This window comes from Sipha flava, unplaced genomic scaffold (assembly GCF_003268045.1).
Source record: "Sipha flava isolate LNK unplaced genomic scaffold, YSA_version1 35a_pilon_pilon, whole genome shotgun sequence".
NCBI lineage: Eukaryota > Metazoa > Arthropoda > Insecta > Hemiptera > Aphididae > Sipha > Sipha flava.
In genome coordinates, this window is record NW_020273058.1 from 2,140,613 (window position 1) to 2,158,099 (window position 17,487).

Sequence of the window (17,487 nt, forward strand, 5' to 3'; positions counted from 1 at the left end):
TCTCAACCGATATTCTAGCGGAGTTTACAATCGCCCATATGGAATATACATTCAGGATTTAGCCTGTTTGGGACAACTAAACACCATAATATTTAAAAATCAAAATCAAAGGGGTCAGTTAGGGGCCACTGATTTTTCTTAGGGGCCAGGCCCCTTTAGCCCCCCCTCTTGACGACGTGCCTGCTGGGCCGAGGATTTAGGATGGCGTAGAGGTGAGGTAGGTGTACTTACGTGATACGATGTCGCTGTCGATAATATTCCTTCACAACAATTTTCACAAGGTTTGCAGCAGCAGTGGTCACTAGAGTTGAATATGATATAATTCGGTTCCGGTTATGTTGCTTTCGAATTGCACTTCAAAAGGCGCTAACAAGTCAAAATGCCTTTTCCAAATATGTTATTTCGAATAGGTAAATTCGTATCCACGATACCATGTAGCGTAGTAACGTATTTTTTTCGAACATTTTTCGGCCATTACTAGAAGACGAAATCGATTTTTTCTTACGTAATAAATTGTATCGATACTTCCATTGCAACCAATTCGACTCGTTCATGGACGGTTGAATCTAGCAAAATATGAAAGACTTCATCCTTACGATTTTCGCGCGGTCTTTACAGAACATACGTCCGTTACAATGTATTATCGCCGAATCCTACACACGAAAAATGTAACTCGACCGCCGCCGTCCGAAGGATACTCTTTTTTTCGTCTCCGTGGCCAGTGCAGTGGCGGATTAGGTGACAGGTTAAAAGGCTTAGTCTAGGGCGGCTTTTTTAGACGGGCGTTTTTTTTTTTTTTTATAGAATTAAGGGTTATTATTGACTTATTAGTTATATTTATTTTAATATATATTTTTTTATATTTGTCATATAAACACGAATAAAAATAAGTTTTAGTTACAAATCATTTGTATTAGAAAAAGAAAAGGGCTATTTTTTAGGGTTTTTCCAGCAATAATTCTAATTTTTCTCGCCGTAAAAACCATCCTTGAACTTAACGAACATTTGAAAAAAAGATTTGGCCAAATTGGTCCAGGCGTTGTTGAGTTATGCGCTTACCAACACATTTTGCGATTCATTTTTATATTATATATAATAATATATTAATATGTACATTGTATGATACGTATCAATAGGCTATTATAAAAATATTAAAATTATTATTACAATTTGAAAATATTTCATTTATAATAAAATAATTACAGATAGTTACTAGTTATTAATAACTTATTAGTACTTATGATGTACTTATTGGGAACATCCGACTATCCGAGTATAAGGTATTTTCATATCTGGCTATTTATATTTCCGTTATGTGACTGTATAAGCATTGTTTATTTGTACTGGTAATAATGGTATCTGATGTAAAATAATAGACATGCAATATTTTATTTTTAGAAGTTTTCTATTTTAAAAATTTAATATTAAATATTTTTTTTTTTATATAAAAAAACTGAATACAATTTAAAGAGAAGGGTTTAGACCAAATATTGTAGAGTGATAGAGGGGGGCCAGAGTGATTAAGCTTAGGGCCGTCAAAACGCTAAATCCGCCACTGGGCCAGTAGCGTGTTAAGTTGTTATGCCACCATATTTTGCCGCCTCATCATAGATATGAATGTATTATACTAAGGAGAACTGTAAACTATTTATAGTTAATATAGGGTTAATGCATATTATTATTTATATTTACTATTTACAACAACTGTTCGTATGTACAAGCGTACAACAATACAATACCCTCGTCCGTCGAATCTCGACTGTGTTTATACATTAATGCGTGTTAATATTGTAATCATTCGAATAAGATATATGTATAGCCGTATAGATATAAGTAAATAAGTAAATAAGATGTATTATAATTAAAAATATTTTTCATATAATACTTAAATCTTTTAACATTTAATTTTATAATATATTTAATATCTAATGGAAAAATTGATTTACGAGTATTACGAAAAACCAAAAAAATGTTTGAAAAATTAGTATACATACGGATGCCGCGTATGAAATATTTTCAAATTTGCCCATGGGCAAATTCCCTCTTTGCCTCTTGTTAAACACACCTCTATCCGTGGCTGTAAGACCTACTCGGGTTGTAGCTTACTAACCCAGACGATATAAGTGTTCCGTTGCTTTTCGATTTCGGTCTAATGCCGCTAGTTAGTGCAGAAAACCTTGGAACGACCCAACCGCACAGTCTTTAGCGCGAGAGTCACCTACTATATTGTGTACGGATTTATTTCTTAATAATTGTTAAGAGGGCTGCAGACGGTACAAATAAGCACGTAAAACATGCCAAAATCCAGAAAAAAATGTGGGACTTGGGTTAGACGGATATTAATTGTGTTCACATATTTAAAATCTTCAACGTCTCTACTGAAGCTCCTCATAGCTCTGTAATATATTCATAGATTTAGCAACCCACGTTTTAGAGTTCAGTTCCGCCTATGCTTATCATTCCCAGTATATAGAACCATTTTACACAAAATAAAAATATATACACATAAAAATATATTATAAAAAACTACTGATATCCCAAATAAAAAAATCTTCGTCGAACTCCATGTAAAAAAATTATAAAAAAAAATAGTCATTTATGAGATTTCAGTATTATAAAGATGTGATATCATGATAAATGCTAAGTAAATTAAATTTAAAATAAATTTATTCTATCTCAATAATTGATTTACTTGGCAAAATTTTTTTTTGACAAATAAATATGTCCGTTCGTAACTAGACTATTTAACAAATATGCATTACAAATGTTATTACATTTGTAATGGAAAAGGTCTTAATTATTAATTTATAAATAAAATAAATTCTTGAAATAGAATAAATTTATTTTAAATTTAATTTACTTAGCATTTATTAATGAAATATCACATCTTTATAATGTCTTATAAATACAGGGCCGAATTTCATTCTAGGCAGACTAGGCCTACTAAACGCAAAATTTTATAGGCGTAAAGTTTTGAAATAATGTAGGTACCATTTAGCATAAAAAAAAAGTATCAACGACAAAAAATCTGAATTATAAGAAGATTTGCCCCGGGGCGCAAAATGTCTTAATCTGGCTCTGCATCAAATAATAATATAATAATAATAGTAAATAATAATATAATAGTTTAATTTTTTTACAAACAGTACTAAACGTTGGGATATATTATCGAAATTTACAAGCGAATTAGAAGTCACTTTAAAAAAATTAAATCCGACAAGATGGTCCAGTAGGGTAAATACAATAACTGCAGTTAAACTACGGGTTTTTGATATTATCAAATCTCTATCTGAAATAGTTCTTAACTCAAAAAATGTTGACGAACGCAATGAAGTTGTTCGCCGACGCCGCTCCTGCGAATATGGCGGTTGGCGGTGACGGTTCGTGAGGTGTTGGGATTAAGTTGGTCAGTCGTAATTATAATTAAAATAAATAAGTCCTTGTTGTTGTTAAATGACGGGCCAAATAGCACCGCCTTACTTTTAATGAGCAATTAAATAATACAAAAAAAGATAGAGACGGGCGCCCAAGGAGGGGAAAATATTAATAAAAATAATAATAATGGTAATACAAAATATTTAATTATAACAACAAAACGAGGTGCCGTATGGGCAATAATACAATAATGAATAATAACTAATACCAAAGTGGAACATTGGCAATAATACACATAATCGTGTTATAATACAATAAAAAGCACGACCTGATCGGTTGACCACGACAAAACACCCAAGCTGACGTTGCCCTCTGAATCGACCAGACCACGATAAGCACCTGAGCCGAAGTTGCCCTCTGGATTACTCGAACTACATTGGCAACGTGCGCGCACGGCGAAAAAACGTCCACTCTGACAAACACGGCACTACGCAGTCACTTCGTCATGTGCCCACTGCGATTCCGGAATATAGATCATAAATTAAGTTTCGTTACCAAAAAACAGGAAAAACTCGTACAGAACTATGGCACGACAGCCGCGAGCCGGTGTTGACTTCACCAACGGCCTTTGCTTGCCGTTGCTTTAGTCCGTATGCGACAGAGAGGGGAAAGCTAAACCGCTAGACAGTGTCTCCAGTTGGGTGGGTTATTATGAGCCGTCTCTGGCGATTCCGGCAGGAACTTAACTATGTTCGAACAGAAGCAAATATTATTAAAAAAAGAAATGTTTAAATTCAGTGACGCAACCAGGATTGATTTTCGAGGGAAGTTGTGAATTTGGAAAAAATAAACAGGTGTTTAGTGGGGATAGAAAATAAAGTTAAGTTAGTATTATGAGTAAAATATTTAAATTACAAATTAAACTGTTTAACTTCTATTTCAGGTTGTGATACCACAAAAAAAAAGTATTATACAATCGACTATCGAGATTTCGTAGTAGCATGGTTATTGATGTATTAAAATTGATCGGAACGTTACAAAACGTCGTGTTATTATTGTTATCTATTATATTACGAATAATATTCATATTTCATATCAATCAGCCGTTTCGCGTGTTCAAGATAAACCATTTTTTTTTTTTTACTTAGAATTTGTAAAAATCTCAGAAAAATTTCGAAGGAGGGGTTACAATTCCCAAACCTCACCCCTAGTTGCGCCATTGTTTAAATTTGATTTTGTGTTGCTTTGTGAATTTATGTTCTCTGTTTTAAACAACATAAATTATGCATCAACAATTTTACAAAATTTATATCGATTTGGATCCAGCAAGTAACGTTTCAGAAGAGACCAAAGACAATTTAAATTTTCATATTGAAGATTTACAGAAATAACTTTGAATCATTTTGCAATAAGGCTACAGAAACTGCAAGAAAATATTATATTGATCTTAATTTTCAAGTAAAACGGCAAAACAAAATTAAAAAACATGAATTAGCTTTTAATCACCGATTTGGTAACAGAAAAGAGATATTTAAAATAACCATATGGTTAATAATTATCACTCGATTAAATAAACGTTCTATTGGTATGAGTTAAGTCAGCAAAATATTTGATTTTTTAACTCCAAAAATATTATGTAGCATTGACGAAAAAACTCTGTAGAATCAAGGGGCCTAATTTAGTTTCTGCCCCGGGGCTCTTTCCCATCTTGTTACGCCACTGTTGTAGATAGCTAATATAATAATTTTTATTTCACTATTATATAATATTATAATTAATTATCATATTCAAACTGTTAAAAAAATGTATAATCGTACATTTTCATCAATATTGATAGTCGCGTCTAAGAGTATCTTATTTTACTAACATTAAAAAAAAAAACAAAAAAATGGTTAAAAGTTAAATTGTATTCTAAATTTTCTGGCAGAGGCAAGGGCGCCCACAAGGGGGCCAACGGGGCCATTGCCCCCCTTGGGAATTTTTAACTGTACTTTAATATCATGCATGGTATTCCATTTTTCCATAAAAAGTATAAAATAATATATAGTCGTATAGAATAAAACTTTTTCGAGCTTATCAGTAATTATATTAATTAATATAATCAACAGTAATCAAAATACGGAATTACAAATTATCATCAATAGTATCACGAACTATTGTAATATTTTCTACCTAGCAGGATACAAAATATAGAATCTCCCAATCTTAATGATTATAATTTATTTGATTTTGTAATTGGCTATTTTTAGTCAGTTTAATAGGTTCATTTTACCCAGATACGACAACAAGTATAGATAAAATAACTCGCGGAAACGCGATCAGTGACGCCCAGTTAGTCGTGTCATTTTGTATTCAGTAGACCGTAACTGTGATACTTTTATACTTATTGTTAGTATTATCTAAAAAGTAAAAAATATAAGACTTCTACCGTATAGCCATGAGTAAAAGAAATACAAATTTATATTCATATTTTTCAAAGAAAAAAAAAAACTGATGATACTGAAGAAATTTTAACACAATCTCAATCCACCGTAAATATTTATTACTTTATTAGGTACTAGTTAACTGTTTTTAATTAATCAATTTTTTTAAACGAATTGTAGGACATGAGCACATCTAATTCTTGTGACTCGACTACTCAGCAATTAAAGGTAAGAGTGTGTTTTACTGTCAATTAATTAAATAAATTCAACAGATAACATTTTTATAAAGTTATACTGTCCTTTTAGATGAATGTTTATGATACTTCTGTTAATGAAATTAAAGCAGATTATGATATTGGTCTTTTTTAAATACAAATATTCAAGATAACTTACTTAAATACCAACTTCTTATGGCCCCATGGATTCCAAGTCTAAAATATAACTTTAAAGCTGATATTACACATGGGAAAAGGCCCTTTTTACATGAATGGCTTAAGCATTATGTTTGGCTGTGTTATTCTTCTGTTTTGAAAGGTGCATTATGTAAATATTGTGTACTATTTGAATCTCCAATTAAAAGAGGTAGTTTTAAAGGTGTATTTATAAAAAACGTTTTTTGTAACTATAAAAAATTTCATGAGCAAGCAAAAGTTCATTTAAATAGTGATTGGCATAAGTTTACAACATTAAAATCTAAAGATTTTATTTCTGTTATGTTAAACAAAACAACAAATGTTCATCAAATGATTGATAATTCAGTTCAATTAATGACAGAGACTAATACATTAAAGCTAAAGTCAATAGTTTCATCAATATTTTTTCTTGGGACACATGGCTTACCATTAAGAGGTCATTCTGACGATTCTGCATTGTTTAATGATTTGTTGAAGTTTAGAGTAGAATGTGGTGATAATATTTTAGAGGATCACTTTAAAAATGCTCCAAAGAATGCAACTTATTTATCACATCATATTCAAAATGAATTTATTAATATTTTTGGGACTATTACTTCAAATATAATTTTGGAACAAATTAAAAAAGCTGAATGTTATTGTATCCTTGCTGATGAAACAATGGATATATGTGGAACAGAACAAATGTCAATATGTATAAGGTATACATTTATAGAAAATCAATCCCCAATTATGAGAGAAGATTTTCTTGGATTTATAGCACTTAATAAATTAGATGCAGAAAATATTTCAAATGTAATTATTAAGTCATTGCTTGATTGGGGATTAGACTTAAATAAATTAATTGGTCAAGGATATGATGGTGCTAGCACTATGTCTGGTCATATTAGTGGGGTACAAAAACGAATTCAAGATAAGTGTAATGAAGCAATATATATACATTGTTCAAGTCACAAATTAAATTTAGTTTTGAATGAATTAAATTATATTCCAAAAATTAGGAATACAATCGCAATTATTAAAGAAAGTTCTCTTAGAAGTTCAGTTGCTCCAAGTTTAACAAAATTGTGTTTAACGAGATGGTTAGAATCCCACAAGGCTTTGAGGAAGTTCTATGAAAAGTATATTGATATTGTTGAAGCTCTTAATTATCTTAAAATTAATGGTAATAAGGACACATCAGTTAAATCAGTATATATTTTTAATTCAATAACTTCTCTACAGTTTTTAGTTTGTTTAAGGGTAATTGCAAAATATTCAGCTATTATTGAACCGGTCACTAACAAACTACAAGGTGTAGATATTGATTTATTTTCAGTACACAAGCATGTACAAAATTTGACTGATATTATTTCAGCTGATAGAAGTAGTAGTGAACAGGTTTTTAACATTTTGATGAAAGATATTAAACAGTATGCTGATGATGTTGGTATTGAATTTGTGGTACTCAGAATTACTTCAAAACAGACACTAAGATCAAATTATCCTACAAATAATCCAATTGACTATTACAGAATGTTAGTTTTTCTTCCATATTTGGACTTATTAATATCATCTTTAACATTTCGGTTTAAAAAAAAAAAAATGAAGATGCTTTTTGCATATTTTCTCTACATCCAAAAAGTTTAAAAAAGTTTTCAAGAGAGGAAATAGCTGAGCATCTCAATCGAATTAAAAAATTTTATGGAGAATTTATGGACAATATTGTAGAAGGTTTAGTATGGTATAATATGTGGAGTTCAAAAGAAGTGTCAGATATAATGGATTTCATTGATGTTTTAAAAGAAACTGAATTACTTCCTTCTATACGAATGTGTGCTATGATAGCAATTTCACTTCCAGCAACGACTTGCAGTGTTGAAAGGTCTTTCAGGTATATTATTATTCAATAATAATATACCTGAAATATATAATAATAATAATATAATAATTATTGTATTCATAAAAAAATCCATAAAAGTAAACAATTTAATTTCATGGTTTTACTTATAGATTTTTTATAAATAATAAAAGTTATTTCAAATCTAAATTAAATTGTTTAACTTTCCAGAATAAAAAAACTTGTTTATTTTATTTTATAATTTATTACATACATCTTGAAACTATTATACTATCATTTTACAGTTCATTAAAAAGGTTACAAACCTGGATCCGTAATTCAATCTCAGAAGATAGATTAAATGGATTAGCTCTATTGTATATTCATAAAGACATTGTTAAAACAGAAAAAGAAAAGGTTATAGATGATGTTATTCAGTTATTTTGTATGCAACCAAGAAGAGTTCAATTTTTATTTAATAATTAATAATGTTTAAATGTACCTACAAACTTTAATAAATAAAAGAATATTGTTTAAGTCAAATTACTAAACATCTAAATATTATTATTTTATTATTAAATACTACTATTAATTTAACTCTACTATTAGTTAATTAGTGAGTATATTATATTTTAAGTAATTTTTATCTTGCCCCTGGTGGGATTTTATCCTGCGGGCGCGCTTGGGCAGAGGATTAATGTAAATGTGAGATTTTTATTGTTGTTTAGTAAAAAAAAGAAAGGAAAAGGATAAATTATGAGATGCGAAATATTCGATTGGTCGATTTGTCGGAGCAAATAAATGGAATGTGGAACCCGCCAATAGTAACTGCTGTCTACGTATGCGTCTCTACGATATGAAACCCGCTGTTAACCAGTCCCCCCGGTTTCGGTGGCTGGTTTTCCGTTAACTGGACCAACAATAAGACCATCATCTCATGGAACGGAAAAGGTCGCGGTGTATACGAACTATTCAAAAATCCACCAATGACGTACGCCCAAGAGGCGTCACCGCCGTAAACACAGTTGTTTACAATGTTTACATCATTGTTCGTTCTGATAATCTATCCGGTTAAAATTCCCTCGTTTTCATATTTCTGTTGTCATCTTCTTGTTACAAGATTTTACAGTTTCGTTTTTAATTTTTCCTTAACAGTAAGACGTCATTTGACTTACGAGGACGAGAAATAACAGGTGAGTGGACTTCGTTATTAATCGTGGTTTGCATTTTCTTTTTACTTGCAAACCACAGATAATTACGCAATTGCGTACGACATTGATTCTTCATATATTTCTTCATTTGTTTAGATTTTTATCGATTTTTTTTTTCATTTATCGTATTTATATCCGACTGTACTGTGATCAACACATTGAGGTTGTCGAATTTTGGCTATTTTAATAATACATTTTATTGGCGGTATCTGTCTCCCGCAGAGTCTAAAAATGGCGGGCTTCAGTAGTTGACCAAAGTCGTTATTTTCGTTCCACGTTTAAATTGGCAGACGATCAACGCGACACGATTTAATCACGTCGTTCGAAAATACCTACGCGGCGAATTCGTTGCAATCTTGACGGCAACCATGATACTCCTATGTCTTCTGCACGCATTAAGAGTTTACTAAAACTTTTCTCTTCAGTATTAAATTCTGTCATTTATAATTTTTTTTTCTTTATTAAAATTATATTAACGCGTGTGTTTTTTTAGTTTTTTAATTTCAAGACAATTCTACGTTCCTTGGAAAATCTGTAATTTTTTTAATTCTCCTAAGATTCAATAATTTTTTTTGATTGACGGTACCTATTTATGCCAAAATAATGTATTTCTACTGGCAATGAAACTATATGATGCCATTGTTAAATATTGGGTTGAAACTTGTTTTAATATTAATTTTATTTTATTTTTAAGGTTGTCATGTTGACTAGAAGATCAAGAAAAGAAGCTGTTGCTTCACCAGATGAATCATCTAATTCTATAACTAAATCTAAAAAATCAACCACACCAACTCGTCGTAAAAGTAAATCAGTGGAAAGAAAATTAAGATCCCGGTCCAGATCGTCCAAAAGAATTGTTCCAAAAATAGTGCTTAAACGTTTTGATGATACTATGGAAATTTCTAAAAATGCCAAAAGTAGTTATCATTATTCTTTGATATAAATTTATATTCAATTTAATTAATTTATAATTGATGTTATGTTATTAGAAAAGAAACCTACACCTGTTGATTCAAAGATAAGGAAGAGTGTGACTCCTGTTAAAGAAAACAATGTTAGAAGTAGTCCTTTTGTAGATAAATCAAATCATGAGGTATATTTTTCTCATATATATTATATATTTAAAGAACTATCCAAGGAAAATTCAAGAAATATTGAAAAATGGAAAAATGTTCTACCACTTTTTTGCATTGCATTATCCATGCATCTTCATTGATTTATTTGTTTGTTAAAGCGATTTTCGTATTAAAAAAGGGTTAGAAATTATCCTATAATCTGATTTCAAGATCTTAAAGTTTAAATGTATAAAAATGTATTTTATATCTATAATTTATACATTTTTTATTGTGTTTATATGACTATACAAATTTAAACAATAATAATGTATGTGTGATGTATGGATTTTCCTAAATACCATTACAATTTTTTACCAAATTCATCTTATTTTGTTATTTATAATCTATATTATATTGATATTTCATTGTAAAATATTGAACATGTGGCATTCATTATTGTGTGTCAAACAGTATGTATAATAGTCTTTTAAATCATATAGTTCTGAGCCAAATATTTGTGATATTGATGTATTTATGGATTACGACCATTAGATGTCCAGGGAAGAACCCAAGTAAACATAAATGAGTAGTGAATTTGTAGAAAGTATGCAAGTTGAATGGTTTTGAATCCATTTAAATTTGCTAACAATACAATTACTGCAAAAAATGTATAAATTATGGATACAAAATAAATATTTTTAACTTTAAATATTTATTATTCCAATAAGATATTGTTATCAGATTAAAAGAAAATAGATAAAATTGTTTAACTCAAAAATTGTTTTTTCATTTTGAATATTCTAAGTTAATATATAAATTAAATGAATGAAGACGTTTCAAGGATATACATGTTATAAATTATGTAGACGACTAACTAAGAGACCCTTTGACGTCACTTGTTATTTTAAAATAACCATAATGATTTAATGGAGGAGCAACTTCTATGTTTTTAATGGTATCTAATTTTTATTTCACCAAGTTTTAATGATTTGGTTTTTGTCTATTTTTTCCTTGGATAATTATTCAATGGCATGTATAGTTCTTTCACCTATTTGTACATATAATCAGTTGTGATATTTTTTTGTCTGATTATTGATAAATTATTTATTGTTTATTTTTGTCCAGGTATCAGCAGCATCAATTTCTTCTAGATTGACTTATGATAAAGATGATGTTGATGAGGTTAATGAGGGTGCCGATTATGAATTAATTAATGATATGAAACTCCAAAAAATAGAAAAAGAATTTAAGAGATCTTTTGGCAATCTCATATTGTCTTTATTGTCACCAATTTTGGTTATTCTCGCCATAATTGGTCTAAAAGCGGTAATTAATTTATATATAAAATATAATTTTTACAAAGACTATTACTGAATTTTCTTTTAGAAAGGAAATTTAATACCATTTCCTCGAGGATATTTACGAGTTGCAAATTATTATGATCAAGATGTGTTTATTTGGACTTTTGCTTCTTTGTTTTATCAATTTTTAATCTCACTTATACCATTGGGAAAAAAATTTGATGAGTTTGATAATGATGATAATGATGTAAACGGTAATGGTCACTACAGGTTCTCAGGTTAGTTATTAAAATAAATGATATTACTCTGATAATGTAATGTAATGTTTTGTCTTGTTTTAGGATTTTTCAATTTGATTATTGCATTATTGACTGTTGTTGGTATGAATTATTACCAAGTCCCAATACATTTAATTCTAGAAATGATTGCTAAAAAAACAGTACCATACGTTGTGGCATCTGTCTTATATGCTTTTATCCTATCTTTAGTAATGTTCATTAAAGCAAAGTACATTAAACTAAAAATTAAATATTATATTACGAACAGTGTTCTAAGATTTTTTAATGGAACGACTAGTTATTCTACATTAGGACCAATTAATGTAAAATTAGCACTGTACAAATATTCCTGGTTATTAACGGTAATTTTTTTTTTCTTGATTTATTTTATTTATTTATTTATTTATTTTTTTATTTTTTTTGTAGATTTTATTTAATTCTCTTGTTATTCTGGATTCTTTCAAAAATACTGCTAATGTTGCTAATGTTCATCTGTATTTTGTTGCTGGATTGCAAATTTTATTTGCTATTGACAAATTAATATTTGAATTTCATTTATCAAAATCTTATTATTTAAATAAAGAAAAAGATGGATATTGGACTGTAATTCAACAATTTATTCAACCAGCTATTAATTTCTTACCAATTCAAGTTTTACTCTCTAAAAATGTGTAAGTGTGTATTTATTAATTGAATTATAATTGATTAACGCTTTTATATTTTATTTTAGACCAGTTAATTATGTAATTTTGAGTATTTCTTCAATTCTTTTTTTCCTTGGATTTGTATGTCAACGATATAGTGATTTTAAAAAATACCAATTTTATAGATCTTTCAATTATCCTCATAGACATTCAGGTAATTATTATATTTTGATGATTTTATTATAATTTAAATTATGCTGAAAATTATTTTAATTGTAGGTATAACAATTATTGCTGATGGCACTGGATCATTTATAAGGTATCCTAGCTTCTTAGGAACCATCATTGTTCATTTAGCTTTAACCATACCAATATTTGAACTAAATCTTGGAAGTATTCAATCGACTTGGCCTGCACTTCTATATCCATTATATTACTTTGTTACTTTGGCCTATAAATGTACCCGTATGTCAACATATTGGCAAATAGAAGTAGGCCATTTTATGTATGATGAGAGTTCAGCGAAATGGAATTTAATACCAAAAATATTTTAAATTTCTTAAATTTTAGTATTATTAGTTTTTTTTTTTTTAGTATTTATTTAATTTAAATAAAACAAAACATTTTTATTTGTATACGTTTATTAATATTTTCTATACAAATCATTGAATTATTTTTATGACTAATTATATTATATAATTTCAAATTATTTCAAAGTTAGCTTTTAAATTTAATTATAATATTTTTTTTATATTTTTCAATAATTTTGTGTGTATAAACTTAGATTTTTTAAGATCAAAATATTGAAAAAAACATTTTTAAAATGTTAACGTAATTATATTAGATTTTTATGGTATTTTCTAATTTGATAGAAGAATATTAAAAAAAAATCCAACTCGTACAATTTGTGTTAGTCAAATTAATTATTAAATAAATATATTAATTTGCAACTTGGTAGGCATCTATTTTATAATCAAAATCTAATAATTTGATTTTAGTTTAACATTTTTTTCTTTATAAAATTGATAACTAACAAAGTAAAATGTTTACTCTTGTACACATCTTCATTTTATGTTGTTTTTCTATTGTATATTTATGTACAGTAAAAAGTTATATGTGTATAATAAATTTATTTTGCTACTTAATGTATTCAATTCTGTATACAATAGAATCAATTTTTATAATAATTGTAAAATGTATTAAGTGTTGCATTATTATTTTGTAAATACATTTATTTTTATTACTTAATAAAAAAAAATAGAATATGATGTACTTAAAATATATTTTGTAAATATAATTAAAAATATGATTTCTTTTTACTTTTTTAAAGAATATTCAATTATCCTGCAATCAAGAGATTTCCACTGGAAGAATTCTAATGGTATTGCCATTATAATTTTATAAGTATATATATCTAAAAAGTAGACGAAGTTTAGTAGATTTTGATATGAATATTTAACAATGTATGTATATTGTATTCTGTTCAATGTAAAAGTCTACTTCTTTCTTATGTCACCGATTTATTTTTATAAAAATAGGTTTCTAATATGAAGTTTTTATTGATCCGTATATTATCAGGAATTTTTTTTTGAAATGTAATGAAATAGAGACAGAGATACAATTTTCCTATGATTTCTATTTACTTGAACGAAGATGTAGTTAGTTTATAATAATGGGAAATTTAAAATAATAAAATGAGAGAAATCTACCTCTCGACTTCTTGATTTAATTATATACTATTATCAGTTTTTATAATTCATATGTTCATTATTAGTTAAGTAATTTTAATTTTTCACAATACACATATACAGTACTATGCCTAGCAGTGACATACAAACAGGGAGGATAAAACAACCCCGAAATTTTTAGGATGAATTAACTTTTTATGAGAAAATAAAATATCTGGTACCTGTAATATCATATTGTACTTAGGTATTACAAATAAGTTTTATTGTGGAAATAAAGATGGATAGCCGCAGAAAATAATCTTCCTTGTACTTTTATAGATGCAATTAGTTGTTGTGATGAGTTACTGTTCCCTAAAGTATACCAATATTTAAAAACTGGCGCTACGTTGCCCGTCACAGTTGCTAGCGTAGAACGGAGCTTTTCAACGTTGAAACGCATTTATAATTTGTTAAAATGTACGATATGTTTTTTTTATGTTCAAGAGTTACGCCATCCAATATGTTAATTTAAAAATTAAAACCACTTCCAAAGTTCAGGTCTAAGTACGTTACTGGTACCTAGCAAAGTCAGCGCCTGATGACAAAAATCATTTTTAGCGTCTTATTCTTCCATAAAATATTTATATATAAATACTTGCGTGAATACAATCGATACACAAAACACAATTGACAGAAATAATGGTTTCTGGTGGACGGTTATGGTTTTCCAGCCGCGGAACACATATCGGACTCGATGCCAGTCCGACCCGACGTTCTCGCGACCGTTCCAGGTCCCCCTCCTAGGTTGGATCGAAAACCGGGGGTCGTGATGACGGTTCGATCCGCGGTCTGGTGGTTGATTGGAAAAATAGACGCGGTCATTGACGGCTGTTGTGATAACAGTAGCCGTGTCATACTCCCCCCTTCAAACCGACAGTCTCGGAACGTGCCAACTCCATGTCCGTTCTGCCGTCCCTGTGATGTATAGTCAGTCAGTTGTGGATTTGGTTGGCTTCGTTTGGGCCTCCGGTGCTGGTGATCGATCTGTCCGTTGATTCCAGCTTGACCGCACTGGTCCGGGGCAAATGAGTCTACTTTAACACTATAGGCTGCCGACAGCATCTAGTCGGCCAGGAGGGGATGATGTGGTCGGTGTTGTCCTGATGGTGTCTCCGTTGTCGGCGGGATTGACCTCGTTCCGGTCGACTTCGACGCTAACTGCTCCTTATCCGTGTTGAATGTTGGTGGACTTGAAGATGATTTCAAAATGTTTCGCGCGTGTTTTCGATATTTCCAAGCCTTATAGGTCGAGAACCGTGTAGGTGCAACCATTCCAACATACGGTGATTTTCCTCGCGACTCAGTGAATGATGCATGAGGCGTAACAATAGGAGATTTCGTGCTCGACGAGATAGTCATGTCCTGCTATTTCGTCGCAATATAAGTTGTCCATAATGATGGCGGATAAAGAAATGTTAAAATCCCCAATATTTATGTCAAAGACGGCAGTTCCACTGGTCGAAGAAGTGTGGCCGTCCGCCGTTTGAACCAATTGTGATAACCCGAAAATACAAAAGCAAAATAAATATAGTATATATGGGGATAATAAAGTATATGTGTATAGGTCGTGGGTATGTATAACGTATTATACATTGTATACGTATTATGGGTTGATTACCTTTTTCCTTGTTTAAGGGCTCTCGGGGTTACAATAAGTGTGATCTATTACATTATTTAATTGATTCGATGTTGCCATAAGTCCTGTATTTTTATCGAGATTAGAATAATTTCTTTGAATTAAAATTATTTGATTCTTATTAGTTAAATTTTTAGGTTAGATTTATCTTACAGTCGATACAATTAAATTTTTTCATACACTTATATGCTAGGTATCCTGAAAAATATGTCACACAACAATCTTCTAGCGTAGTTTCTTGTATTGAAATCGTTTCACATTTTTCTGGTATTATTGCTATGGATGAGGAAGATAAAAAAGATGAATTTGAATCTGAACTAGTTTCTGATCTTTCGTCTGTAATTGTTTTGTCGGGTGTGATTATATCTTGCACCAAGGCCGGATCGTCCAAATGTTGACTACTTTCACAGTTAGTACCTTCAGAATTTATTAAAGAAAAAAAAACGCATGTATTTCTAAATGAAGTTCCGATTGTCCTCGCCGTTAGAAAAAAGATTTTCCAGTGCATCCTGATTTAGTCTGTTCATTAATAGGAACTGTATATTATTATTTTTGAATTCATCGTCAGAAAAACTCAAAACTCCGTTTATGATTTGTGTAAATCGACTAAAATATGGTAGATGAATTACTTTTCCTTTAACATTAATTTTGTGGAAGTCGTTAAAATAATTTTCTGCATTCAAAAGAAATGGTTTAACTTGACCGGAATCGGATAATGCACAATTTTATGGATTGTTACTAAATATATTTCTACTATTTAGACAATCAAATAGATTGTTTATGAAATCTATATAGTCTGCTGTATCGGACGCAGTTTTATTCTTCAATTCATCAGTAGATAACATGTTCAAATGTTGATGCCATCGAATGACTAATGACTAATGTGATTAGAAACAGGACAGCTTTTACATTTTTTTTTTTTTTTAGACCTGTGTTATTATTGCTAAAATATCTCAATTTCTATAATCGTCATAGGCGCAATTGGTTGAAGACTAAGGGTAGATAAGCTCTTTAAATATTTATCTGTTCTTCACATAATAGGTAAAGATACAAATTAAAAGATAAGGGTCATTTACCAATGTGATACAAAAAAAAAAAAAAAAAAAAAATGTAGCCCCTAATAATAAAACCCTAGTTGCGCTTATGATAACCGTGAAATCTTAGTAGTATTAGGGTAACATTTAGTACTAGAAGAGAGATTGTCTTGGGATAAAATAGAAATTATAAAAATAAGTACCTATAATATATATATACATATATGTCCATATAACAACAGTTGTCACGGTGGTGACTTTTTTATTTTTATCTTCCGGAGTGTCAAACGGCATTTCGGATCTCTCCTCTCTCCATCAATTTTTTTTATAAATAAATGCAGTAACTATATTTATATCTTTGACATCGACAATGTGGGTAAATAAATACGGCAGCAATTTTACAGAAATCAATTTAATTATTAGATGAGCAACTCTGTTCACAGCTGATCTCTAACTTTTTTACAAGTTACATATCATTTTAAGTACCAACGGATAGCTGCCGAAGGTAAACATTTATATTTCTCACATATATTTATCAAACGATAAAAAATTAAAAATTACAATTTCAACA

The 17,487-nt window shown here is 29.6% G+C and overlaps 3 protein-coding genes across 4 annotated transcripts; all 3 read left to right on the top strand.

Annotated features, from left to right (window-relative positions):
* The first annotated feature begins 5,508 nt into the window (after positions 1 to 5,508).
* LOC112687746 (zinc finger MYM-type protein 1-like) lies at positions 5,509 to 8,076 on the top strand. Its single transcript, XM_025560643.1, has 3 exons — positions 5,509 to 5,906; positions 5,979 to 6,026; positions 6,105 to 8,076. The coding sequence occupies exon 3, from the start codon at positions 6,209 to 6,211 to the stop codon at positions 7,838 to 7,840; it is 1,632 nt and encodes a 543-aa protein (XP_025416428.1). The 5' UTR covers positions 5,509 to 5,906; positions 5,979 to 6,026; positions 6,105 to 6,208; the 3' UTR covers positions 7,841 to 8,076.
* Positions 7,906 to 8,516, top strand: LOC112687605. Its single transcript, XM_025560402.1, has 2 exons — positions 7,906 to 8,084; positions 8,336 to 8,516. The coding sequence occupies exons 1-2, from the start codon at positions 7,906 to 7,908 to the stop codon at positions 8,514 to 8,516; spliced, it is 360 nt and encodes a 119-aa protein (XP_025416187.1).
* Positions 8,517 to 8,748: 232 nt separating this feature from the next.
* On the top strand, positions 8,749 to 13,099 carry LOC112687745 (lamin-B receptor). Of its 2 annotated transcripts, none has more exons than XM_025560641.1 (9): positions 8,749 to 9,223; positions 9,936 to 10,161; positions 10,231 to 10,334; positions 11,422 to 11,622; positions 11,683 to 11,875; positions 11,939 to 12,237; positions 12,302 to 12,546; positions 12,606 to 12,733; positions 12,799 to 13,099. In XM_025560641.1, the coding sequence occupies exons 2-9, from the start codon at positions 9,942 to 9,944 to the stop codon at positions 13,071 to 13,073; spliced, it is 1,665 nt and encodes a 554-aa protein (XP_025416426.1). In that variant the 5' UTR covers positions 8,749 to 9,223; positions 9,936 to 9,941; the 3' UTR covers positions 13,074 to 13,099. The 2 variants fall into 2 exon arrangements, with proteins under 2 accessions (XP_025416426.1, XP_025416427.1); XM_025560642.1 differs by having other exon boundaries at positions 8,795 to 9,223; positions 9,936 to 10,158; positions 12,799 to 13,097.
* The last annotated feature ends 4,388 nt before the right edge of the window (positions 13,100 to 17,487 follow it).